Source organism: Chiloscyllium plagiosum, unplaced genomic scaffold, assembly GCF_037043375.1.
Source record: "Chiloscyllium plagiosum isolate Xiang-an unplaced genomic scaffold, Cpla_swu_hap1 HiC_scaffold_11, whole genome shotgun sequence".
In the NCBI taxonomy this organism is placed as follows: domain Eukaryota; kingdom Metazoa; phylum Chordata; class Chondrichthyes; order Orectolobiformes; family Hemiscylliidae; genus Chiloscyllium; species Chiloscyllium plagiosum.
Genome location: NW_028270149.1, coordinates 15,701,542 through 15,715,445, shown reverse-complemented (window position 1 = coordinate 15,715,445; position 13,904 = coordinate 15,701,542). Strand labels below are relative to the sequence as shown.

At 44.2% G+C, this 13,904-nt stretch overlaps 1 protein-coding gene across 4 annotated transcripts in view; it reads right to left on the bottom strand.

The window, feature by feature from the left end:
- Positions 1-13,904, bottom strand: part of LOC122557425 (RPA-related protein RADX) — a 96,059-nt gene that overhangs the window by 44,615 nt on the left and 37,540 nt on the right. For all 4 annotated transcript variants that reach the window (XM_043705146.2, XM_043705143.2, XM_043705144.2 and 1 more), the window contains exons 5-8: positions 10,651-10,759; positions 8,117-8,208; positions 7,908-8,030; positions 6,417-6,530 (exon numbers count right to left, since the gene is read on the bottom strand). In XM_043705146.2, the coding sequence (XP_043561081.1) occupies positions 6,417-6,530; positions 7,908-8,030; positions 8,117-8,208; positions 10,651-10,759 (438 nt within the window). The remainder of the gene's footprint in view (positions 1-6,416; positions 6,531-7,907; positions 8,031-8,116; positions 8,209-10,650; positions 10,760-13,904) is intronic.

Sequence of the window (13,904 nt, the reverse complement as noted above, 5' to 3'; positions counted from 1 at the left end):
TTGACCAGGGTGCCCAGAACATCACCTGGGTCTCTGGATTAATGAACTTATAATGATCCCACGAGGCCATCGCCTCCCTCTTACTTGCACTCCCTTCCAGTTTGCCCTTAACCCTTTGGCTTGATGAAGGCACAGAGAATTACTACAACAATAGCAGGGATGAGGGACTTCGCTTCTGAGGAGGGACTGCCGAAACAGGGATGGTTGCCCCAGAGCAGAAAAAGGAGATTTAAATGAAGTTTTTAAAATTATGAAGAAGTTTGATGGCGTGGACTGGAAGGTAATGGCCCAGATTTCTGGATAGGGGGAGGTCAGATGTAGCCTGGAAGATCCACACCTAGAATATGCAGAAATCACAACGTACTGACCATGCGGGAGGTGCCCAGGAACTTGACATTGAAATTTCAGATGGGCAATTATTTGGCATCTGCAACCCACTGAGAAAGTCTCCTCCTCCTTCGGATGTTTGCAGCTGACCTTTTGGAATAGTTAGCCAGGAAATGTTAGAGGATTAAAAGCCGCTTTAACTCCTGGCTTACTGCGAGAGGGATGCCCCTGACCCATACCCAATGTCAGCACTCTTTGCCCTGAGTCCAAACTCAACTCCCTCTGAACCCAATGCCTTCCCCCACCCTGCCCCCCCCAACTCCCATGATGCCCAACTCCAAATCTGGTCCAGGCCACCCCCCCCCCCGCCCCCCCCCCAACATCTCTCCACTGCCTCGCCTGAGCCAACCCCTAATTCATGCCTACCACCCTCTCTCTATGCACTTGAACCTCTGCTGCCTCACCCATCCACCTTCCGGTCTCCTGCCAGCTCACTACCTTATCAACCTGGCACCCATCTACTTGGCATTGTACCCCCAACCGCCTGCAATCTTATACCCCTGGATCCTCCGGCACTTCATCCACCTGGCATCCAACCCCCACCCTTGGGTAGGTGGAAAAAGTAATCTTTCAGTGACGGCCCACATAAGCACCTTCCCAGGAAAGCCCACATCAAAGGATATTTTAAATTGAAGTCTTATTTTAGGATTAAATCTGATGACAAGTTTGTGAACAGTTGATATTCACCAGAGTTGTCAGGGAGAGAGATGGAGATGGGAGCTGAGTGCTTGTAGCAAGGATCAAAGCCAACTGGCAAAAGAACAGAAGGGGAGCTATGGGGAATCTATCAGTGGGCTGTAAATTGTAATGATCTGGAATACACTGCCTCTAAAGACAGTGGGAGAAGATTCATTCGTAATGTACTAAAGGGCATTGGATAACTACTTCAAACCCGCAGGGAGGTGGAGAAAGAGAAGGGGAACTGGGTCCAATTGGACAACTCTTCTCAGTACCAGTGCAGACACAATGGGACAAATGGCCTTCTTTTGTGCTGTTACATCTCTACTGAATTCACCTCTGGTAATGTGAGTAAAGCGTCAAAATTGAGTTGCAATGGCATCTATCTTTGCTCATCCCGAGAATTAAATGGAACTAATTTCAACTTGTGCACTGCTGGATATCAGACAAATAATTTGATAATTGAGAAACCATGGAGATGACGAGGGAGGAATTGGTGAGGTCGAGCTGGAGGTCATCCACATGGAAACGGACACTGCGTTTTCAGGTGATGTCACCATGGAGCAAATTGTAAATGAGAAATGGAAGTGGGCGGGCAGTAAAGGAGATAATTAATCATGGATAATTATCCCTACACAATTACTTGGGTTCACCAAAGGTAAATGAAATTTCAAGCAAAAATGATTCATCCTTAAAGTCACCTTTACTGGTGTATTTCACAGTTTGAAACATCATTGCTGAGCCTTTTGAAATTATAAAGTATTATGGAAGAATGGGAGCAGTTCATTTATAATTTATACGCCAGGTTTCAAATGACAACACAGCTTCTCAGCAGTGGGAAGCCCAAATGAATTGTGAGTCATTTGAATCCCATGATTAAATTACAGGGTTCTATTCATGCGCTGCAATTTATTTTTAATATATATGAGCTGCACTTTCTAAACTGAAGAACAGTGCAAAGGACAGTATAATGTAACACTGAAATGCGGTTGATTGAAACAGTCACCGCCGCAGAATAATAAAGACAGCTGAGTCACAGTTTAAAGACCACACAGCTATTGACAGGTTTCACATTCACTAACGAGTGATGGCAAATTTCACCTTTACACCAGTGAAGCAGAGTGGAAGAAGAAAGGGTATACATTGGGTGACAGGACATGTTGGACTTGCTTTGTCCTCATTGCCGTATTAATCTTGAGTTATTGAAATCCCAATAGCAAGAGTGATAGAGCATAGAAACAGACCCTTGGTCCAAGCAGTCCATGCCGATCATAATCTCAAACTTAACTAGTCCCATCTGCCTATGCTTGGCCCACATCACTCCAACCATTTCTCATTCACGTACTTATCGAAATGTTGTAACTACCTCCATCCACCACTTCCTCTGGAAGTTCATTCCACACATGAACTACTCTCTGTGTAAAAATTGTCTTTTTAAAATCTTTCTCCTCTCACCTTAATAAATATGCCCCCTAACCTTGAAATCACCCATCCTAGAGAAAAGACACCTTCCATTCACCTTATCTATACCCCTCATAATTTTATAAATCTCTATAAAGAGATCCCTCAACTTCTTAGGCTCCAGTGAAAAATCCCAGCCAATCCAGTCTCACCTTATAATTCACACTCTCCATTCCCAGCAAACATCCTGGTAAATCTCTTCAGCTTAATAATACCCTTCCTATAACAGGGTGACCAGAACTAGACAGACATGAGTGAATGGAATTGGCAAAGGAACCAGAGATGAGATGAGAACAATTTGTTTTTGGTTTTGGGGCCATGAATTGTTATGACTGGAAGAGCAATGGGAGTAATTCATTAGTAACTTTCAAAAGGGTATTGGATGAATATCTCAAATGAGAAAATTCACATGGACACGAGGGAAGGAAAGGAGGAATGGAACCAATTGGACAGATCTTTCTAATCACCAGCAGAGCCACAAACGGAAACGTGGTCTCATTCTGTGCTACATGTCTTCGTGAAATTTACATATGGCATTTTGAGTAAAGGACTTAAAAGCATCAGAATACATTTGTAGGAGCACCCTGGTTCTGTCTTGCTTGCTCAGTCCGGAAGTGTATCACCGGTGAGGCTAAAGTTTATTACAACAAAGAACAGCACAGCTCAGGACTCTTGGCCCATCAAGCCTGTGTTGACACATGACCCCTTTCTAAATTAAAGAACTTTGGCCTCGACATGGTCCATATCCCTCGATAACCTGCTCAGTCATATATCAGTTAAAATGCCCCTTAAATGTGCTATTGTATCCACCTCCACTGGCAGCACACACCAGGCACTTACACTCTCGGTGTAAAAAACCTGCCTTTCAAATCTTCTTTAAACTTACCTCCTTTTATCTCAAATCCTCCAATAATTGACATTTCTAGCCTGGGACAAAGACTCTGATGATCCATTCTGACCATACCACTCATGATTTTGTAAATGTCTATCAGGTCACCCCTCAGCCTCTGGTAATCAAATGAAAACAAACCAGGTTTGTCCAATCTCTCCTCATAGCTTATACCCTCGAAACCAGGCAACAGTTTGGTAAACTGTTTCTGTACCCTCTCCAAAGCCTTCAAATACTTCTGCTAGTGTGGTGTACACAGACTCGAATGTGGCCTAACTAAAGTTCTATACAGCTGCAATATGACTTGCCAATTTTTATACTCTAATCTCCAATTGATAAAGGCAAGCATGCCATATGCCTCTTGACCACCTTATCCACTTGCGTTGCCACTTTCACGGAACTGTGGACCTGCACGCCTAGATCCCTCTGTATGTTAATGCTTCCCAGGGTTCTGTCATTTACTGCATGCTTCCCTCCAGTATTAGATCTTCCAAAATGCATCACCTCACATTTGTCCGGATTAAACTGCACTTGCCATTTCGCCACCCATCTGTATCCTTTGGAATTGTTCCTCAATATCTGCAGCCACTGCAATCTTTGTGTCATCAAAAAACCTTATTAATCAGGCCACCTATATTCTCCTCCAAATCATTTATAAAAATTCCAAACATCAGGGGTCCAAGCACTGATCCCTTAGGAACACCACTGGTCACAGGTCTCTAGTCGGAAAACACCCTTCCATTGCTACTCTCCATCTTCTCTGACCAAGCCAGTTCTGTATCTATCTTAACAGCTCGCTGTGCATCTCATTTGACTTCACCTTTTGTATCAGCCTTCCATGAAGGACCAGATCAAAGGCCTTGCTAAAAGCCATACAGGCAACATCTACCACCCTGACCTCATTAATCATCTTTATTAATTCCTCTAAAAACTCAATCAAGTTTGTGAGACATGGCCTTTCCAGCACAAAGCCATGCTGCCTATTGCCAATAAGTTCATATTTTTCCAAATTTGAGTAAATCCTATCCCTAAGAAACTTCTCCAACAATTTCTCTACCTATCACTCACATAAGGCTCACCAGCCTGTAATTTCCCGGATTATCCTTGTTGCTCTTTTTAAACAAAGGAACAGCACTGACTATTCTCCAGTCCTCTGCGAGCTCTTCTGTGATTAAAGAGGGTATAAAGATTTTGTACAAGGCCCCAGCATTTTCTCATCTGTGGACCTCAGCATTCTGTGATAGATTCTGTCAGCTCCTTGGAACTTGGCTATTAATGCTTTTTGAAATACCCAACACCTTTTTTTTAATATTGATATGCCCCAGAATATCAACATATTCCTCCCAAGCCTCATCACCCACCATATCCTTCTCCTATATGAATACCAATGAAAAGTATTCGTTAAGGGGCATTCCCCCAGCTCTACATATAAATTCTCTCCTTTGTCCTTGAGTGGACTTATCCTTTCCCTAACTACCATCTTGCTATTATTATATGTATAAAACATCTTGGGATTTTCCTTAATCCTGTTTACCAAAGACATTGCATGGTCCCTTTTAACCCTAATTCCTTGTTTGAGTTCTTTCTTGCTATTGTTATATTCTTTGGGAAACTGTCTATCTTCAGTTTCCCAAACCCTATGTATGCTTCCTTTTTCTTTTTGACTGAGCTCTCAATTTCACGTATTATCCAAAGTTTCAGAATTTTGCCATCCTTACCCTTCATTTTCACAGGTCCTTTCAAAGATTCCCATGTGCCAGATGTGAGTTCACCCTCAAACAGCCATCTCCAGACACATTCCCTAGTTCATACCTAATATTGTAATCTGTCTGCCCCCAATTTAATACTTTCACCTAATGATGCCCTTATCCTTATCCGTAAGCAATTTAAAACTTATAGAGTTATGTTCAACGTTCCCGAAATGTTCGTCCCGTTGAAACTTCAATCACCTGGCTGGGCTCATTCCCTAATACCAGGTTTGGTGTGGCTGCTTCCCAAGTTGGAGTGTTTACATACTGTTTCAAAACACCACTGTGGACCCACATAACCCCGTCCAAGCCCCTGGCACTAAGGAGTCCCAGTCAAATACAGGAAGTTAAAATCACAAACTACAACATCTTTCCATAATTTGCCAACACATCTGTTCCTCTATCTCTCGCTGGCTGTTGGGAGGCCTGTAGTACAATCCCAGCAAAGTGACTGCACCCTTCCTATTCCTGAACTCTACCCATCAGACCTCGCTGGATGAGCCCTCCAAGATGTCCTCCCTCAGTACAGCCGCGATATTCTCCCTAACTCCCCCACTCTTTTACATCACTCTCTTACTCACCTGAAACATCTAAATCCCGGAACGTTAAGCTGCCAAACCTGACTCTCTCTCAACCAAGTCTCTGGAATAACTACAACATCATCGTTATTTATGGAGAAAGTGAGGACTGCAGATGCTGGGGATCAGAGTTGAGAGTGTGATGCTGGAAAAGCACAGGAGGTCAGGGAGCATCTGAGGAGCAGGAGAATTGACATTTTGGGCATAAGCCCTTCATCAGGAATATGTTATATGTACTCATCCAAGCTCTTAGTTCATCTGCCTTACCCGTCATCCTCCTTGCATTATAACAAATATACTTCACACTGCCATTCCCACCACGTTCAGTAACCTCTCCCTGCCTATTTTTCCTCTTAGTTTTACTGGTCCAAGTCTCTGTCTGCTCTTTGGTCATTTTACTGGCTGATCTACTGCTCCAGTTCCCACCCCTTTGTCTATCTTTAATGTCCTTTGAGATGGTGGTAAGCACCAGGCTTCCTTGAATACAACATCAAGGTGAAGTTCCTGAAGAAGAGTTTATGCCAGAAACATCGACTCTCCTGCTCCTCGGACGCTGCCTGACTGGCTGTGGTTTTCCAGCACCCACACCTTTTGACTCTGTCCTTGACTACGATGTTCGGAAATGGTCAAAGTTTCTCACGCATGTGACCAGAGCTGGAGGAGTAGGGAACCCACCTGAGATAGAGATCTGACTTTCATTGGAGGTGGTGAGATAGGGAACAGTGGTAATCACTCCACCAGGTCGTAATTCTCGAACCAACCTCATCTGGGTGCACACCAAGTAAGTCACTGCAAAGAAAAGCACTGTCTGTAAGGAGGTTCGCTTCCATTGGCACAGCTCTTACGGTTGTCCCAAAACAAGGAGCAGCATTCCCTTGAATATTCTTACCGGCTGGATCCAGACATCAATGCTGCAACTGGCGTGCTGACATCAAACACCATGCGTGGACCATCAGAGCAGCTGTCCGCGCACACAGCTTACAGGGAATGATGATTGGGAGGGTGAGGGTGTTCATTGGGAAGATGGAAAAGCAACAACACGTGCACACAACACACTCCCAGCAATCCTGATGTGGTAATGACCGGGCAATCTCTATTTTCAGCCAGGACACCAGCAATGGTGCCAAGAGATATTTTACGTCAACTTGAGGGGGCATATAGGATCTCCATTGTTAATGCTAAAGGATCTGGCTTTCTCGGATTTGACATCAATACTAATTTTAAAGGCCATGTGGTCAGCAATATTAAATTTAGCTGCTAACTCTCCTGCTATGGAGTATTACAGTGCTTTTTAATTTTTGTGGTTTTCAATACTGAACTGTGCATTGAAATACGAAGGAATTGTTATTAAAAAACAGAGTTCTGGCAACAGTGATGTATGTTTTGAAAGCTAGTAACTGGACACCTGTGCCAGGCAGCGTGTAAATAACTGTTCCAACAAGAAGCAATTGAACTTCAAGTTGCAGATCATTTTAAGCCAAGGAAGTGCCCAGATGAACATATTGCTGGCAATACGAAGTTGACTGGTCTATGGACTAGTGACTATGGGAAGAAACGCTTGCGCCTCTGCACCACCAGCTTCTCCAAGTATCTGTCTGTAAAGTGGGTGCACTAATTCACCCTTTTATGCCCTCTCCACAACAACTCACAGGGACTGTGCAGGGCAGCTCCTGACTGCCAGCACCTGACTGGGCACACAGTGGCCTTTTACAGATGGCACTGGTGCCAGGGATCCCAAGACATCCTTCCGCCTGTGGTGAATGGGAGAATCGGGTAACATTCAAGGAGCATGGTGCTATAGAGGCATGAGGGCATAGGTAATAAGACAAATTTGGGACAATTGCATGGGGAAACCCACTAGGCCTTGTAGAAAGAAACCATCCACAAAACTCACTGAAAAATTACAATATTTCCAGTAAGATGTAACTCATCTCGTCCATTTCTCTTGCTACAGAGGCTACCCAGATCAGATGAGTATTTCCAACATTTCCCTTCTTATTTCAGATTTCTATCATATTTTGCTTTTACATGCATACAAATTGTTATTAAAGGTAATGCAAGTTACTGTTAAAGGCAGTGCATAATATGCACATTGTTCATTTTGGAACAAGTTAGTTAATTCCAGTCAGTTGCAGCTGATTACCAAAAAGGCAAAACATAACTTACTCGGATGAATCTGTTGAAAGGTTTCTGGCTGTGAAGTTGCAAACAGTTCCAGGACAAAAGGTTGCTCAGTGCTACCATCTACAGCATGCACCCAGCGGTACAAGTAGAAATCCTCACTGCTGTCTTTGTCATGGTAAAAAAGAGATGGGAGTTAAACAGGGTATTGTCATACTGAATTTCTCCCACTGTCAGCACTTTGAAAAGATTACCTTCCTTTCTTATTCGCTGACATCTCCCCACAAAGGTGACAAGTCCAATAATATCGCATGTGAAACCCTCAGACAACTGATCCAGCTCCAGCCTGAAAAAACAAGATGAAACAGCTGACTAGATCATTTTGCAAGCTGAACATATACTGAACTATTGTAAATGTGCATGCAGTTAGTTGATTCACAGAAGAATTTGCCTGGAGCATTTATTTTCTGAACAGGAGTCCATTAGAAAACATCATGCGTACTTCTTAATAAAAAACAACTGCACTTTCTGATTTGAAGTGCATGCAAATGTTATTTCTAAGACTGGCAAGAGAACACAGATTAGAACTAAAAGACAGACTATAAAGAGGGAACTGAGGAGGAAAGGTTGGTCACAGAGAGTCTTCATAATGTGGATTGGTCCACAATAACAAATACTTTCTATCCACATTCCAGAGCATCATTTGCAATGGCAGAGCACAGAATGCCTACACAGTGTGGAAGTAGGCCATTTGGCCCATTGAGTTCACAGCGATTCTCCAAAGGGCATCCCACCTAGACCCAGTGCCTACCCTATCTCTGTAACCCTGCATTTTCCCATGACTAACCCACCTAATCTGCACATCCCTGGATACTATGGGCAATTTAGCATGGCTAATCCAACTAACCGCACACCTTTGGACTGTGGAAGGAACCGGAGCACCCAGAGGAAGATCAATGTGCAGACTTGGAAAGAGTACCTTCACTCAGGGGTGTGTTCAACCCAGGCTTCCGGTTAAGGTAGGTGTGGAAGATTATGTGTCTTCAGGAACAACAGAAAAGCTTGCTTCCCCAGTATCCTGCCTCCACAAACACGACCACTACCAGCATAGAGCAAACGGCCATTGTTTCATGTGCTGCTCGAAGGGTCCTGCTGCTCACAAACTAACTGCAAGAATCTGCCCACTTTACAGATGTGACCGTATTTCAAAACGCCCCGCTGTGAAACATTTCAGGATATCCTGAGGGTGCAGGATAAGACACCACTGAGACATTGCACTTTAATTATTTTGCCCATTGCTGTCGACTAAAAGGTTTGTCCACGTACTGTTTGTGGCTTCTATTAATCTTCTGGACAGACTGTCATCACCTAGCAGGATTGCAAGGCTGCCAAGATGGCTTATTGAACAGGCTGGGAGAATAAATCATAATAGAAATAAATGCTACTTGTTGGGTAAGCAGAAGACATGTCACAGTGTCATGGCGAGATAGTGGTGAAGTGATAATATCACGGGACCTGCAATGGAGACCGATGGTCTCAAGATAAAGGATTCAAATCCCACCACGGCAGCCAACAGAATTTAAATTCAATTCATAAATCCGTTAAAATCCTGCAAAAATTATCATTAAAATCAATCGGTTTTCACTATTGCACCTTAAGGGAAGGAAATCTGCCATCCCTATCTGGATCAGCCTACATGTCCTAGTTGAGACATCCCCTCACACAATATCTAAAACAGATCACCCAGCCATTCATTGCACCCATGACAGTGCTGCTCTCCTGCAGTAGTTCACTGAGTAAGGAGGGACAGATGTGTCAGAGAGGGATTGCAATGCAGGTTCATCCCTGGGATTCACGTATTGAAGGCATTCCAGAGAAATTTCATTTGCAGTGTGCAACAGGATCGGTGCTAGGTCCATCGCCTTTTGTCATCTGTGTAAATGATTTGGATGCAAATATAGGAGACCTGGTTAGTAAGTTTGCAGATGACACCAAAGTAGGTGCTGTAGTGGACAGTGAAAAAGATTATCTCAGGATACAATGAGACCTGGATCAAATGGTTGAAATGGCTGTCGATTGGCAGATGGAGTTTAATTTAGATAAATGTGAGATGTTGCGTTTTGGTAAGGCAAACCAGGGCAGGACTTATACACTTAATGGTCAGGCCCTGGCGAGTGTTGCCGAACAAGGAGACCTAGGGGTGCAGGTGCCTAGTTGGCCTCACCAACATCCTGTACAGCTGCACCATGATGTCCAAACTTCCATACACATTGTTCCGACCAATGAAGGCAAGCGTGGCAAACACTTTCTGCGCCACCGTCTCCACCTTCAAGACCACTTTCAGCAAAACACTCACCTGGATACTCCCTAGGCTCCAAATTATTTCTGGACCAGTCGTGATGGACTGAATGGCCTATTGATGCACCTAAATCTTTTGGTCTTAGATGACTCCAGACTCACAGCAACGTAACCAATTCTTACGTGAATTGGTCGAGAGAGCTGAGAGAATTGGGAATGGGAAACAAATGTTGGCTTTGACAGCTTTGGCTCACATCCAACAAATGAACAAACATGGTGTTTTGAAATACAATGCTGTGTAAGCCCAGGTAATGAGGAAATGATTGTTTACTGTGTGGGTAAACTTATCTCACTGCACATTAGACTGCAACCAGTTAGTGTAAGCTATATCATTGACATAAAACCATCGGCATCGCTTCATGTGTTTAGCAGTAGCCACCATGATGCAGTGGTGATGAATTTCAAAGGGAATCTAATACGGGAATAGTACCTCGTGATAAAATTGTATTTAATGTCAGGTAACCTCCACTCTGCTTTGACTTGCTGATGTGGCACGATCTGGATTTCAGCACGAGGGTCTCGCGGATTCAGGCAGATCTCTGAAATCAAATCCAGCAGAAAGTTAATGGAAAACCTTCAGAAATAACAGATTTTCTGGAGACTAGCTGATGGGGGAAACCCGTCGGCACTCTGTAAGGTTTCTGAATCAAGGTGCTGAGACAGCCACAGGCCAGTGTTTGACTCATATGAGGTGCACTCTCTCTCTCTCTGTTTTCTTTATAAACATGTCCAACTTCAAGATTTGTAGCACCTTTCATGATGGTAGGCTATCCCAAAGGGTCACAAGCCTTTTAAACATTGCTGTAATACAGGTACAAGGATTACATACAGAAAGGACCTACAAACAGCCGTGAGATAATGACCAGATCATTCATCTGAATGGTATTTGTTGATGAGATAAGTATTGACGGTGTTGAGTTGCAGCTTGGCAAGGACTAAGATTTAGGGATAATCCAAGGGTGACTCTAAGGGTGAAATACTTTTGGCGTTTAATTAGCTCAACATGTAGCTACCAGCAAACAACAACAGTCTTCTACTTGCTGCTCGTCTTTCTAGGGAGCTCTGCATGACTGAGACACTCTACATCAGACTTAACTCACTGAGCACACTCAGTTCAGTCAAGAGGTTCTGGTTTCAAGTTCCACTCCAAAGGATGAAGACAAACCCCAGACTGACACTCCAGTGCAGCACTGAGGAAGCTCTATACAGCCAGAGGTGTCACATTTCAGAAGAGCTGCTAAACAGAAGTGAGGTTTCCCCTCCTCAGCTGGATGCAGGTGGCACGATTCATAATTTCCCCTTGTCCTTGCTCCCTCAAGCAATACCAGATGACCTGGACAGCCATGGCACCTATGACAGTGCAACTTGCTCTCAGTACTTCACTAAGGAGAGATATACTAATCAGGGAGAAAACGCATTCGGGATTCACCACATTAATCCATGGGGTGGTGCGACTGTCTTTCGAGGAATGCTTGAGGAGTCTGATCAGCATTTCCAGAAGTTCCAAAGAATGAGAGACAACTTCAGTGAAGCTAAATTAGTTTGTACAGGCTGTAACGGGGCGGAAAGATGGCTGGTGCATCTAAAACAAGTGGATATAATCTCAGGAAATGGGGTAGGACATTGAGATGAGGGGGCACCTTTTCATTTAGAGGGTGATAAATCTTTAGAATTCTCCAGAAAGCTGTGGAAGCTCCGGTTTTGGGTATGATTCAACACTGTGGACTCATAATGTCAGAGGGTGAGGGGATGGCACAGGAAAGTGGCAGAGATGGTTAGCCATGATCGGTGGAACCAGCTTAACATGCTGAGTAGGCATATCCTGTTCCTATTCACTTTGTGCTGAGGTATTCTGACTGGGAATAGAACTCTGGGTTCTGCCAACTCAAAGTCAAGTTTACTCCCACTGGGCTACTGCTGAAACCTGGGACAAAAGCAGAAACTCCGCAGGTCTGGCAGCATCCATGGGGAGAAAGCAGAGCTAACGTTTCGAGTTCAGCGAGTCTTCCCAGTTCTGACAGAAGAGTCACAGGACTTGACTGCTTTCTCCCTGGCAGACCTGCAGAGTTTCACCAGCAATTTCTGATGTTCATTTCAGACCTCCAGCATCTGCAGTTCTTTGTTTGATTTGAGAGCTGAAACCAGGGAATCTGACAGCCAGTGCTCTTTCAGGAGTAGAGCTTGATTCAATAATCAACGCATGCCATGAGCACAGCTCTATAATGGAGGTTTCCAATGGCAGGATTGTCCATTTAGAGGTTTGGGAAATCATATTAATACCAGCAATCCGATTCTCAAAATGTTCAGACAAACCTCCTCCATCTACTTTATCAACATTTGTTTCAAACAGTTTTGATAATCCCAATGATATACTGGCATTGGAGGCCATCCAGAGGAGGTTCACTAGGTGGTACTATGTACGAAGGGACTGTCTTATGAGAGGAGAGGAGAGATTCATAGAATCATAGAATCCTTACAGTGTGGAAACAGGCCCTTCGGTCAAACTGCATTTTGGGAAAGCAAATCTTAGCAGGACATAGACACTTAATGGTAAGGTCCTAGGGAGTGTTGCTGAACCTTGGAGTGCAGTTTCATAGCTCCTTGAAAGTGGAGTCGCAAATAGATAGAATAGTGAAGAAAGTGTCAGGTATGCTTTCCTTTATTGGTCAGAGTACTGAGTACAGGAGTTGAGAGGTCATGCTGTGGCTGTACCGGACAGTGGCTAGGAATGTTGTGTGCAATTCTGGTCTCCTTCCTAACGGAAGGATGTTGTGAAACTTGAAAGGGTTCAGAAAAGATTTACAAGGATGTTGCCAGGGTTGGAAGATTTGAGCTACAGGGAGAGGCTGAACAGGTGAGGCTGTTCTCCCTGGAGCTTCAATGGCTGAGGGGTGACCCTCATAAAGGTTTGTAAAATCATGAGGGGCATGTATAGGATAAATAGTCAAAGTCTTTTCCCTGGGGTGGGGAGTCCAGAACTAGAGGGGATAAGTTTAGGGTGAGAATGGAAAGATATAAAAGAGACCTAAAGCGGCAACTTTTTCCCGCAGAGGGTGGTGCGTGTGTGGAATGAGCTGCCAGAGGAAGTGGTGGAGGCTGGTACAATTGCAACATTTAAACAGCATCTGGATGGGTATATGAATAGGAAGGGTTTGGAGGGATATGGACCATGTGCTGGCAGGTGGGACTAGATTGGGTTGGGATATCTGGACGAGTTGGTCCAAATGGTCTGTTTCCGTGCTGTACATCTCTATGACTCTAAGCCCATACCGACCCTCTGAAGAGTAACCCATCTCGACCCATTCCTCTACATTTACCCCTGACTAATGCACCTAACCTACACATTGCTGAACTGCATGGGCAACTTAGCATGGCCACTTCACTTGAGCTGCACATCTTTGGATTGTGGAAGGAAACGGGAGCACCCTGAGGAAACCCACACAGACAGGGGGAGAATGTGCAAACTCCACACAGACAGTCGCCCAAGGCTGGAATCGAACATGGGTCTCTGGTGCTGTGAGGCAGCAGTGCTAACCACGAAGTCACCTTGCCACCCCTTATGGGTCCACAGATTGGGTCTGTGTCCATTAAAGTTGAGAAGAATGCAAGGTAACCTGAATGAATCATCCAAGATTCTTAGAGGAGTTGACAGAATAGATGTCAAAAGGTTGTTTTCCCTTCTGG